Source organism: Bos indicus, chromosome 6 (genome assembly GCF_029378745.1).
Source record: "Bos indicus isolate NIAB-ARS_2022 breed Sahiwal x Tharparkar chromosome 6, NIAB-ARS_B.indTharparkar_mat_pri_1.0, whole genome shotgun sequence".
Lineage (NCBI taxonomy): Eukaryota > Metazoa > Chordata > Mammalia > Artiodactyla > Bovidae > Bos > Bos indicus.
The window spans coordinates 102,312,597-102,325,700 of NC_091765.1; the positions used below are offsets into that span (position 1 = coordinate 102,312,597).

The window sequence follows — 13,104 nt, forward strand, 5'->3', positions numbered from 1 at the left end:
AAGTTTTGGGGACGGTTTACTTAGTGGTCAAGCTGTAATTCCCTGTAGAGTGCAAAACAGGGTTGGTACTTTCCATGGGGGGACCAATGCGTGTGCCTTGTGATGTGGATTACTAATGCATGAACACCCAAATCATTTGAAATTCTGTGCTCCTGATCCTTTATATACATGAAAGGATTTTGACGCCAGAATTCTGTGATTCATTGCTTTCATTTATAGCCTCAAATGTTCAACTACTAACATGACATTGGCTCTCACAAAATAGAATGGTCAGTTACTTGTTAGGAAGTATCCCTAAATTTAGCCCCCAAAAGAAGACTTGGATAAGTATTTAAGACTGAAACGAATTTAAGCGTAAAGAGAATCTCAGCTCATTGATGTGTTAACTAACAGAAACATCCTGTGAGGAAAAAAGTCAGCAAGAGGGGAAGGTGGTATTGACATTGAAATAAAATGACAGAAAATTTGCCATAAAAGGTTTTTTTTTGTTTTGGGTGGTTTTTGTCTCAGGTTTTTTTTTTTGTTTTGGGGTTTTTTTTGGGGGGGGGGTAGTAGTTCTATTGAGATCTAATTCACATACTGTACAATTTACCCACTTAAAGTGCACAATTTAGTGATTTTTCATATATCTTCATTGTTAACCGAGTTGTGCAAACATCACCACAATCTGCCATAAGTTTTTAAAATTATAATAAGAATGTTCTCTCTGGGCGAAACTCTCCTCTGCACAACTTTTTTCAGGCATGAACTCACCATATCGGCCTGTCCAGGTTTGATCTCTCCCTCTCCCCATCCTTGGTTCCCTGGTGTTTTAGCAGAGGTACTCCTAGGGTTAAATGTCATTCTCTGTCAAATGTCATTTTCCTTTGTAAATGAGCACTATAATTGGGAACTCAGGGTCAACAAGCCTGAATGAAGCCCAAACATTAGTAAATCCAAGATCACTAGCTGAAGTTAGAAAGGCTGACCGGGCCCCTCCCTGGCTGTGAGAAAGCTACAAGGATGGAGAGATGGTCTGGAAACCAGGATCTTCCCACCTACTTTTTAAAACCCTCGGTTGCCACTCTCTGAAAGCTGCCTACTTCCGCAGGCAATCAAAATGAGTGAAAACTGCATGCTGTCTTTTCTATTTCTTAAAATAGCTCTTCTCCTAAAGATTCTATGGTGTTTCCATCACGTAAAGCAATCCTGTTTCCTTGTAGAGAGAGCTTCGTTTAGGAGCCTGAACTTCCAAGCAGAGTCCGTTAGAGGATTTAATATGGGACGAGCAGTCAGCACTGGTAGTCTGGCCAGCAGCACCCTGAACAAACTTGCCGTTCGACCTCTGTCGGTTCAAGCTGAGATTCTGAAGAGGCTCTCCTGCTCAGAGCTGTCGCTTTGCCAGCCATTGCAAAACAGTGCAAAAGAGAAGAATGGCAAAACTGCATGGGAGGAAAAGCCTAGAGGGATGAGTAAATCATACCACGATCTCAGTCAGGCCTGTCTCTACCCTCACCGGAAAAATGTCAATGTTAACATGGAGCCCCCACCACAAACCATTGCGGAGTTGGTAGGAAAAACGCTTCACCAGATGGCAAGATCTGATACAGAATCTCTGGCAGGAGTCACAAAACTCAATAAGTAAGGACATAATTAAGGCAAACTACCTACTTGTAAATTCTACATTTCATACTTTTGTTTTTGATGATTTATTTTCACCGTTTTTTTTTTTTTTACATTGACACTTCCCCCCTTCCTACCTTTGCTTTTCCCTCTTTAGTTCAAAGTCTGTTGCGAGTTTAAATAGAAGTCCTGAAAGGAGGAAACATGAATCAGACTCCTCATCCTTTGAAGACCTTGGTCAAGCATATGTTCTAGGTCAGCATAAACCGGCTTACCTTCTTTCTCCTATGCCCCTTGCTCATAGTGAAGGAAATGAGACAATGTTAATTACCAGGAAGTTAGAATTTGGGGTCCTGTTTCCTAATGGTCTCAACTTTTTGTGAATATAAAAGTTCAGACTACTTTAAAAATACCAAAACAAAAATAAAAAGCACCACGTCAAATTAAAAAAATTGATTTAACAGGTGATTGCCTCACGGCATGGGCTGTTTGCTTTCTCTTGGTCGCTGTTCAAAGTCATGACAGTCTTACCGAGAGAACCCAGACAGTCTGGTGCCATGGCTCTGGGTAGCCTTTGGGTTTTCCTTGCAGCCTGTGAGAGCAGACTCCACTAATGCTACATGTTTTGAAGAGCAGTTTATTTAAGGTACTTTCTGAATGGAGACAATGGACAAAAGTTTATTTAGGGTACTTTCTGAATGGAATTGTCTCTAAAAAGGAGATAAGTTTTAAGAACTGTGCTATGGTTGTTAGGTAGAAATTCCTAGTTGATTTAAGTTTTCTCAGATTCTCCCAGCTAGCTATGAACTCTTTTAGACAAAAGTTATTTGTGTTGCTGATACACACACATACTACCTTATAAATAGTTAAGGATTCCCATTGTTTTGTGCATCTTAAAAGGGAAAAAATGTGGGAATCCATCTTTAGAAGACTGGATATTTAAGCATAAAGGTCTGAATGATTACTCAAAATAGGAAATAACTAGGGAGACAAGAGATCAACAAGGATGCCCTCTGCAGTTGTTTTATTAAATAATACTAATTAACTCCCCCTTAGAACTGAATTTGATTGTTTAGCCCTAAGCACACAGAGTTAAAAAAAGTATTTTCTCACCCTGTAATTAGATTGGGAATAAGTGTAATAAATGAAGTCAAAGAGAACTATACACTATAGTTGTTAAATATTTATAGAAAGTCACATTACTTCATTAATATAGATTTATACAACTTTCAGAGATTATACTATCATCAATTTAAATTGAATTGCTTAAAAAAAAACTTAAAATAGCTGAAAGACAAGACTCCATCTTATAGGTTACCCTATGCTTTGAAAATAGCCTAAAAAGCCACCAATTCAATCTTTTAGAAAGTAATTTTCAAAGTGTATTCATGTATAATGAGATCTCTTATAGACTCTTAAGTTATTTTCATTAGGAAGGCTTTGTTCATTATAAAAATTCATCACATATGAGGTGCTGAGTAGTAAATATTCCATAGGAAAGCACAAGTAAAATTCAACCATGAAAGAAAATTTCTGTATTTGTTTTTGATTGATTATTCATTCTTTTTGAATATTGAACTTCCTTATAACATTTGAACAGACACCTTTAAAAATCATTTTAGTTTCATCATTTCATATATGACATATCAAAATGTCATTGTCAGAAACAATACATTTGTGTTTCAATTAAGTTCATTGTGGGAAGACATTATTCTGAGTGTAAATAACAGAAATTGTTGTTGCCTTGATGTTTTATTGATTTTTATTATTTTATCACAAGAAATTTCTTCTATATATAATATCTGACAATTTTTAAACTGTCTAATAATCTAATTTATACTACAGGAATGACTTTGCATAGTTCTGGAAATTCTTCATCCCAAGTACCCTTAAAAGAAAATGGTAGGTTTACAAAATGTTTTTCCCCTCATTTCCATCATATTTTTCCTCTTGTACCTTGTAAGAACATCGTGGACCTACTAATAAATAGTTTTCAATTCCATGCCAAGGATTTTAAGCCTTGCCTTACATTGGAGTCAAAGGAGAGTTGTGGTTTTCAGCATTTTGATGATGTGAAGGGACCTATAATGTAGACTACTGTGAAGTCACAAATTCGAGATAAGGACACTAATTGGGGAGCTAAGATAGCTTAGATGGGAGATAATTTTGATTGAAAAGAGCTTTAACTCAGGTAGTTATTTGAAAGGGATACTTCTGCTGAATCTTGAAATAAAAGGAGTATTTATTCAGGCAAAGTGGTATAGATAAGTATTTCAGACCAAGGACACAGTATGATCAAAGACATGCAGACATGGGAGAAGATAACCAGATTCAAGGAAATGTACGAACCTCAGACTGGGGGAATACTGGGGTCAAGGTGAAGATCAAGAACTAAATGTGGACTATCGTTGAATCTTACCATAAATCTTTTGGGAAGAATCTGAAGACTTTAAATGTTGAGGTAAAGAGTTTAGAAAGAATCTGAGAAGAAACAGAATTGTAGGAAAAAAAAACTTTGTACAATGATTTGAAAGTCAGTGGGTTCAGAATGTTTAGAATTTAGCTTACTTTCATGTACATTATTTCATTTTTCTAACAACTTTCATGGGTCTAAAGAATATTATTATCACTATGTATACACTATTTTTTCTCCAAAAATGTTTACGTTTTACCCTTAAATTCTTAAAGTTGAAATAATCAGAAGCCTGATGAGAAGGAAGCAAATATGCTAATCAAAAGTGTTAATATTGTTAAACCTGATGAAACTTTAAGTTTTGTCCTCATTTTCCTGAGAGCCAAGGCAAAAATAAAGGCATGAATATTGGTTGAACTATATGAAACTTGTTTTTGTAGGTCAAAACTGTCAGACCCCAGTAAGTTATTTTGTATAATTCTCATTCTCTAATAGAAATACAAATACACATGCAAGAAAAGAACATTTTTCTTGGGAAGCAAAATTGTGTCCCAAAGTAGATCTTTTTACTTTTATAATATCTTAAATACTCAGAACAAATAAAGATTTTTTTTCATTTCATAGTTTTTCATGTATCAATCCTCAAAAAATCTGAGGGTATACGAGTAAAGAAAAAGTTAGTCAACTTACACTTGGGCATAAGTTACTAAGACCTTGTTGTATAGCTTTTTGATAACCAAGTGTTTTTCATGGACTGAAGTTAGAATACCTCTGTACCTAAAAGAACTCAGTTATTAACATGTCCGTAATGGTTGTACTTATTGTCTGACGGTTCCTTAGTGCTTACTATGTGCCAAACACTTTTCTAAGTGTGTTATGTTTAGCTCTCAGTCCCTACAACAGTCCTGTGAGGTGGATCTAATGTTATTTCCTTTTCACATGAGAGACACCAAAGAACAAAAAGGTTGAGGTGCACAGTATGTCATGGAGCTGGCAAAAGCTGGTGCCATGATTTGAATGCAGGATGTCTGTTTCCAGAGCCCACACTCTAAACCACCCTTTAGGCTGTCTCCTAGAATAATAATGCCTAATTATTTGTAGGTATTATTTTTCCCAGCTAAACTTTTGAAAGAAGCCGAATAATAATCTTTTCAAGAATGAGAACCTGAAATGTGTTCTTTACCTAGATTCTAACAGGAAAGAATATGAACTTACATTCTGAATTCGAAATAAACAGCCTGTGCAGAGTAGGATCTATGTTTAAAGTTCTGGGCACCTGTATTTTCCCACCTGCCCCCTACAGCAGGGCCAATCCACCTTCCCATGGAGGCGTTCCCCTGTTGGCTTACACACAAGTTTATATTTTCTTTAAGATTCTCCTTGAATCAGTCCAAGTAGCCCTGAATTAATTAATGTCGAGAATTGAGTTTTGACATAGTAGAGCATGGCAAACATGTTTTTCCAGATAAGGTAACTGAAGATTAAAAAGTTAAGTTATTTGCCCATTGGTCAAATATAGGACTTTTTAATTCTAATTTCAGTGTTTTTCTTTGCTCATCAAGACTACTAGGAGAAAATTAGAAATGAGCATTAGGTAATACTGAATTATTTACCACTTAATATAAGGACCAATGAATAAAATTTAATCTTAGCCTTTTACAACTTTCAGAGACCCATAAAGAATGTGGAACTTAGAGGATAAAAGAAAAAGGCAAGAGTCTTCTATCTCATGAAACAAGTATGGAAAGGATTCTAGTCCTTTGATTAACTGTAATTTCCCCCCCCTTTTCAAAAGAAGGTTGCTTAACCTTTCAGAAAAAGATACATCGTATAATAGCCCTTTTTTTCTTTTTTAAAAATTATGGTTGATTTATAATAGTTTCTAGAGTACAACATAGTGAAGAGTATTTTATACTTCATTAAAAGTTATTATGAAGCAATATCTATTATTATTACAAAGCAATAATTCCATGTACTGTACAATATATCTTGTTGCTTATCTGCTTTATACATGATAGTTTGTATCTCCTAATCCCATACCCCTGTCGACCCTCCCTGATTCGGTCTCCCCACTGGTGACCACTGGTTTGTTTCCTATACCTGTGCATCTGTTTTGCTAAATATATATCCATTTGTTTTATATTTTAGATTCCACATGTAACCAATATCATACAGTATATGTATTTTCTGTCAGACTTATCTCCCTAAGCACAGCATTCTTATTCTCTAGGTTCATCCACATTGCCGCAAATGACAGAATTTCATTCCTTTTTATGACAGTGATATTCCATTGTGTGTGTGTGTGTGTATCACATCTTTATCCATTCATTCTATTGATGGACACTTGGGTTGCTTCTGTATCTTGGATATTTGTAAATTGTGCGGCTATGAACTTTGGGGTACATGTGTATTTTTGAATTAGTGATTTTGTTTTTCCTGGATATATGCCCAGGAGTGGAATTGCTGGGTCACGTGGTAGTTCTGTTTTTAGGTTTTTGAGAAACATCCATACTGTTTTCCATAGTGGCTGCACCATTTTACATTCCCACCAACAGTGTACAAGGATTCTCTTTTCTCCACTCCCAACAGCATTTGTTTTTTGCATGTAGCCATTCTGACAGGTGTGAGGTAATAGCTCATTGTGGTTTTAATCTGCATTTCTGATGATTATTGATTTCAAGTATCTTTTTCTGGGCCTGTCGACCATTTGTATGTCTTCTTTGGAAAAATATCTTTTCAGGCCTTCGGTCATTTTTTTTTTTTTTGATTGTGTTTTTTATATTGAGTTGTATGAGTTATATATTTTGGGTATTATCCCTTAATGGTCATATTTGCAAAATACTTTCTCTTATTCAATAGATTGTCTTTCCATTTTGTCAGTGGTTTCCTGTGCTTTGCAGAAGTTTTTAAATTTATTTGTTCATTTTTGCTTTTATGTCGTTTGCCTCAGGAGACATATCCAAAAATATATTACTACAATTTATGTCAAAGTGTGGTTCTGCCTATGTTCTCATCTAGGAGTTTTATGGTTTGGGGTCTTTGATCCATTTGGGGTTAATTTTTATACATGGTATGAGGAAATTTTCTAATCTCATTATTTGACATGTACTATTCCAGTTTCTTTAAGCAACACTATTGAAGAGACTGTCTTTACTCAATCATATATTTTACTTCCTTTGCTATACAATAATTGACCATATTCTTGTTCAGTCACTCAGTCATGTCCAACTCTTTGAGACCCCAGGGACTGCAGCATGCCAGGGTGCCCTGTCCTTCACCATCTCCTAGAACTTGCTCAAACTCATCTTCATTGAGTCAGTGATGCCATCCAACCATCTCATCCTCTGTTGTCCTTTTTCCCTCCTGCCTTCAATCTTCCCAGCATCAGGGTCTTTTCTAATGAGTTGGCTCTTCTCATCAGGTGGCCAAAGTATTGCAGCTGCAGCTTCAGCATCAGTCCTTCCAATGAATATTCAGGACTGATTTCCTTTAGGATTGATTGGTTGGATCTCCTTGCAGTCCAAGGGACTCTCAAGAGTCTTCTCCAACACCACAGTTCAAAAGCATCAATTCTTCAGTACTCAGCCCTCTTTATGGTCCAACTTTCACATCCATACATGAGTAATGGAAAAACCACAGCTTTGACTAGACAGATCTTTGTCGGCAAAGTAATGTCTCTGCTTTTTAATATGCTGTCTAGATTTGTCATAGCTTTTCTTCAAAGGAACAAGCGTCTTTTAGTTTCATGGCTGCAGTCACCATTTTGGAACCCAAGAAAATAAACTCTCACTGTTTCTGTTGCTTCCCCCTCTATTTGCCATGAAGTGATGGGAGCAGATGCCATGATTTTCGTTTTCTGAATGTTGAGTTTTAAGCCAGCTTTTTACTCTCCTCTTTCACCTTCATCAAGAAGTTCTTTAGTTCTCTTCACTTTCTGCCATAAGGGTAGTGTCATCTGCATATCTGAGGTTATTGTTATTTCTCCCAGCCATCTTGATTCCAGTTTGTGCTTCATCCAACCCAGCATTTCGCATGATGTATTAAGCATATAAGTTAAATAAGCAGGGTGACAGTATACAGCCTTGACATACTCATTTCCCGATTTGGAACCAGTTCATTGTTTCATGTCCAATTCTAACTGCTGCTTTTTTACCTGCATACCGGCTTCTTAGGAGGCATATAAGGTGGTCTGATACTCCCATCTGTTTAAGAATTTTCCACAGTTTGTTGTGATCCACACAGTCAAAGGCTTTAGCATAGTCAATGCAGCAGAAGTAGATGTTTTTCTGGAATTCTCTAACTTTTTCTATGATCCAACAGGGTATTGGCAAATTGATCTCTTGTTCCTCTGCCTTTTCTAAATCCAGCTTGTACATCTGGAAGTTCTCAGTTCACAAACTGTTGAAGCCTAGCTTGGAGAGTTTTGAGCATTACTTTGCTAGTGTATAGCAAGGGTTTCCCTGATAGTTCAGTTGGTAAAGAATCCACCTGAAATGCAAGAGACCCTGGTTCATTTCCTGGGTCAGAAAGATCCGCTGGAGGAGGGATAGGCTACCCACTCCAGTATTCTTGGGCTTCCCTTGTGGCTCAGTTGATAAAGAATCCACCTGCAACGTGGGAAACCTAGGTTCAATCCCTGGGTTGGGAAGATCCCCTGGAGAAGGGAAGGACATCCCACTCCAGTATTCTGACCTGGAGAATTCCATGGACTCTATGTAGTCCATGGGGTTGCAAAGAGTTGGACACTACTGAGCGACTTTCACTTGCTAGTGTGTGAAATGAGTGCAATCGTGTGGTAGTTTGAGCATTCTTTGGCATTGCCTTTCATTGGGATTGGAATGAAAACTGACCTTTTCCAGTCCTGTTGCCACTGCTGAGTTTCCAAATTTGCTGGCATATTAAGTGCAGCACTTCAACAGCGTCATCTTTTAGGATTTGAAATAGCTTAACTGGAATTCCATCACCTCCACTAGCTTTGTTTTTAGTGATGCTTTATAAGGCCCACTGGAGAAGGCAGTGGCAACCCACTCCAGTGTCCTTGCCTGGAGAATCCCAGGGACCAGGGAGCCTGGTGGGCTGCCGTCTATGGGGTCGCACAGAGTTGGACACAACTGAAGTGACTTAGCAGCAGCAGCAGCCTAAGGCCCACTTAACTTCACATTCCAAGATGTCTGGCTCTAGGTGAGTGATCACACCATTGTGGCTATCTAAGTCATTAAGATCTTTTTTGTATGGTTCTTCTGTGTATTTTTGCCACCTCTTCTTTATATCTTCTGCTTCTGTTAGGTCCTTTATTGTGCCCATCTTTGCATGAAATGTTCCCTTGGTATCTCTGATTTTCTTGAAGAGATCTCTAGTCTTTCCCATTCTGTTGTTTTCCTCTGTTTATTTCCATTGATCACTTGGGAAGGCTTTCTTATCTCTCCTCGCTGTTCTTTAGAACTCTGTATTCAGATGGGTGTTATCTTTCCCTTTCTCCTTTGCCTTTATCATCTCTTCTTTTCTCAGCTATTTGTAAGGCCTCCTCAGACAACCCTTTTGCCTTTTTGCATTTCTTTTTCTTGGGGATGGTTTTGATCACCACCTCCTGTACAACGTTATAAGCCTCCTTCCATAGTTCTTCAGGCACTCTGTCTGTCAGATCTAATCCCTTGAATCTATTTGTCATTTCCAGTGTATAATTATAAGGGATTTGATTTAGGTCATACCTGAATGGCCTAGTGGTTTTCTCTTTCTTCAATTTAAGTCTGAATTTTGTAATAAGGAGTTCATGATCTGAGCCACAGTCAGCTCCTAGTCTTGTTTTTTCTGACTGTATAGAGCTTCTTCGTCTTTGGCTGCAAAGAATATAATCAATCAGATTTTGGTATTGACCATCTGGTGATGTCCATGTGTAGAGTCATCTCTTGTGTTGTTGAAAAAGTGTGTTTGCTATGACCAGTGTGTTCTCCTGGCAAAACTCTGTTAGCCTTTCCCCTAAGTAACCATAGGTGCATAAATTTATTTCTAGGTTCTCTGTCCCATTGAGCTATGTGTCTGCTTTTGTGCCAGTACCATGGTGTTTTTATTACTGTAGCTTTGTAGTATAATCTGAAATCTGAGATGATGAGAGCTTTATTTTTTTTTTTCCAAAATTGCTTTGGTAATTCAGGGTCTTTTGCCATTCCATATAAATTCTAGGATTATTTCTTCTAGTTCTGTGAAATATGTCATATATATTTTTACATTAAATATGTAAAGTGCTTTGAGCAGTATGGCCACTGTAGTTTTCAGAGTGAAGGTCTTTTACATCCTTGGTTAAGTTTGTTCCTAGGTATTTTATTGATGTGATTTTAGGGAGAATTTTGTTGTTGCTTGCATGCTTTCTTTTTAACTTTCTCTTTCTGATATTTCCTTATGAGTATATAGAAAAGCAACATTTTGCTGCTGCACTAGGTCTTCATGGCTGTGTGCAGGCTTTCTCTGGTTGCAGCAGTCAGAAGATACTCCTGCATTCAGTGCCCAGTCTTCTCGTTGCAGTGGCTTTTCTTGGTGCAGAACACAGGTTCTGGGGCACCCGAGCTTCACTAGTTGTGACTCACAGGCCTAGTGGTTGCGGCTCACAGGCTCTAGCGCGTGGGCACTCTCTGTTTGTGGTGCCCTGGCTTAGTCACTCCACAGCATGTGGAATCTTCTCAGCCCAGGGACAAACCCGTGTCTCTTGCATTGGCAGGCAGATTCTTATTCACTGTGCCACCAGGGAAGTCTGCAACAGATTGCTATATGTTAATCTTATATCCTGCAACTTTACTGACTTCAGTACTAAGTTGAATAGAAGTGGAGAGATTTGGGCATCCTTGTCTTATTCCTGAATTTAGAGGAAAGGTTTTCAGCTTTTCACTGTTCGGTATGGTGGTAGCTGTGACCAGGGTGTTGGTCACACACTTTATTATGTTGAGATATGCTCCTTCTATACCCACTTTCCGGAGAGTTTTTATCATGAATAGATGTTGAACTTTGTCAAATGCTTTTCTTTGTCTATTGAGATGATCATGTGCTTTTTATCCTTCCTTTTGTTGATGTGGTATATCACAGACTGTTTTGTGAAACAAACAATCCCTGTGTCCCTGGAGTAAATCATGATGTATGACCCTTTTTATATAGTTTTGCATTTGGCTTGCTAATATTTTGTTGAGGATTCTTGCATCTATATTTATCAAAGATATTGGCTTGTAATTTTCTTTATTTTGTAGTGTCTTTGTCTGGTTCATACCATAATAATGGATGGTGGCCTCCTAGAATGAATTTGGGAGTATTTTATCATCTTCAGTTTGAGGGAATACTTTGAAAAGCATAGGTGTAATCTTCTTTAAACGTTTGATAGAATTTTCCTGTGAACTGTCCAGTACTGGACTTTTTTACTGGGGATTTTTTAATGACAAATTCAATTTTCCTGCTAGTGGTAGGTCTGCTCAAAGTATCCATTTCTTCTTGACTCAATCTTGGCAGGCTGTATGTTTCTAGAAATTGGTCCATTTATTCTAGGTTGTCTAGCTTGTTGGCATGTAACTGTAATATTCCCTTATGATTTTTTGTATCTCTCTGCTGGGCTTCCCACGTGGCACGTGGTAAAGAATCCACCTGCCAAAGCAGGAGACACATTAAGGGATGCGGGTTCAGTCCCTGGATCAGGAAGATCCCCCGAAGGAGGGCATGGCAACCCACTCCAGTATTCTTGCCTGGAGAATCCCATGGACAGAGGAGCCTGGCAGGCTACAGTCCATAGGACTGTAGATTCAGACACTACCAAAGAGACACAACTGAAGCAACGGAGCTGAAGCGACGGAGCACGCACAGTGTTCATTGTTATTTCTCCTCTTTTAACTTCCTCTCTGATCGTTATTATTTTCTCCCTTAGGCTGGCTTTGGGCTTTGTTATTTTTCTGTTTCCTTTAGGTAGTAGGTTAGGGGAATTTTTTTTTTTAATCTGGTAGATTACATTGTTTATTTGAGATTAAAAGATTACTTTTTAGTCAGATATCAAGGACCAGTATAATTTAAATGCTAGGGTTTTTTTTTTTTCCACCTAAAGTTTAATTAGGATACATACATAGTTGAAGATTATGAAAAATAAAAGTCCAAAGTGCTCACAGAAGATTTAGCAGATATGAGAATTAACCAGAAACAAAATATAGTCAGATAAATTGAGAACTAAAAGGAATTTAAAAGTTTATCTAAAAAAAATATTAAAAGTTTATCTAAACCAAGCCTTTCAGTCTATGAATGGGTTAAATATGTCCCTGAAATGTTATATGGCTCCATTTCACTTAGCTGATTTGTGCTGTCACAGAAACAAAACACCAAAGTTTCCATCATGATTTTCTGCTTCTGCCACCAGAGCAGTTAGTGTATTAAGTGATATAACAATGAAAAATACCTCTCTCTATTCTTATACCAATGTAGTGTTGCTGGTCCGTCACCTCCAGGTTTGAAATGGGTCTTTTTTCCCTAGAGTGAGTGATGAATTTATCAGGTGCCTCCTCTACCTTTTGTCTGTTTCCTCTTAGAACCAGTTTTGTGGAGCTGCTTGATAATTGACAAGGGTCTGTATCTGTAACCCAAAAAAATAATTTTCCTTAGAAAAAGAATTATTGATTCACTTAAATCAATTATATGGCCTTGGCCTTACCTGAAAAGTGCTTTTACTAGGAAATTCCGATAATTTACTCATATATGTATCTATCATTAGTATCCACAATTATTCTACTTGGGATCCTCATGAGCCTTATGAAAGATGAGAAAGGCAACACTGAAACAGTCTCTAATGCAGACAGTGTGCATTTAATTTCTGAATTATTATACATGTATCAGTTCTTAAGATATTTCACAGGTAAAATTGGGAATAACACCAGCATGTATTACTTAAAGAAATAGTAATTTCTATTTGAGCCTCTTTTTCACATTAAAATATTTGTGGAATTTGCTGTGGCCATAGGAAAAGAAAATAATTTTAAAGATGTAAAAAATACATGCTTTGAATATTAATGCTTGTTTCCATACAGTAATTAAAATAACTCAGAAATGTCTTGGTACTTGAAATGTCTTAAAAT

The 13,104-nt window shown here is 37.3% G+C and overlaps 1 protein-coding gene across 10 annotated transcripts in view; it reads left to right on the forward strand.

The window, feature by feature from the left end:
• The window catches only part of PTPN13 (protein tyrosine phosphatase non-receptor type 13), a 221,091-nt gene that overhangs the window by 147,950 nt on the left and 60,037 nt on the right, over positions 1-13,104 (forward strand). For 6 of the 10 annotated variants that reach the window (XM_070791737.1, XM_070791738.1, XM_070791736.1 and 3 more), the window contains 3 exons: positions 1,203-1,620; positions 1,760-1,857; positions 3,448-3,504. The exons of 3 other annotated variants lie outside the window; for them this stretch is intronic. In XM_070791737.1, coding sequence (XP_070647838.1) covers positions 1,203-1,620; positions 1,760-1,857; positions 3,448-3,504 — 573 coding nt within the window. The remainder of the gene's footprint in view (positions 1-1,202; positions 1,621-1,759; positions 1,858-3,447; positions 3,505-13,104) is intronic. One more of the 10 variants, XM_070791740.1, reaches the window with a different exon arrangement.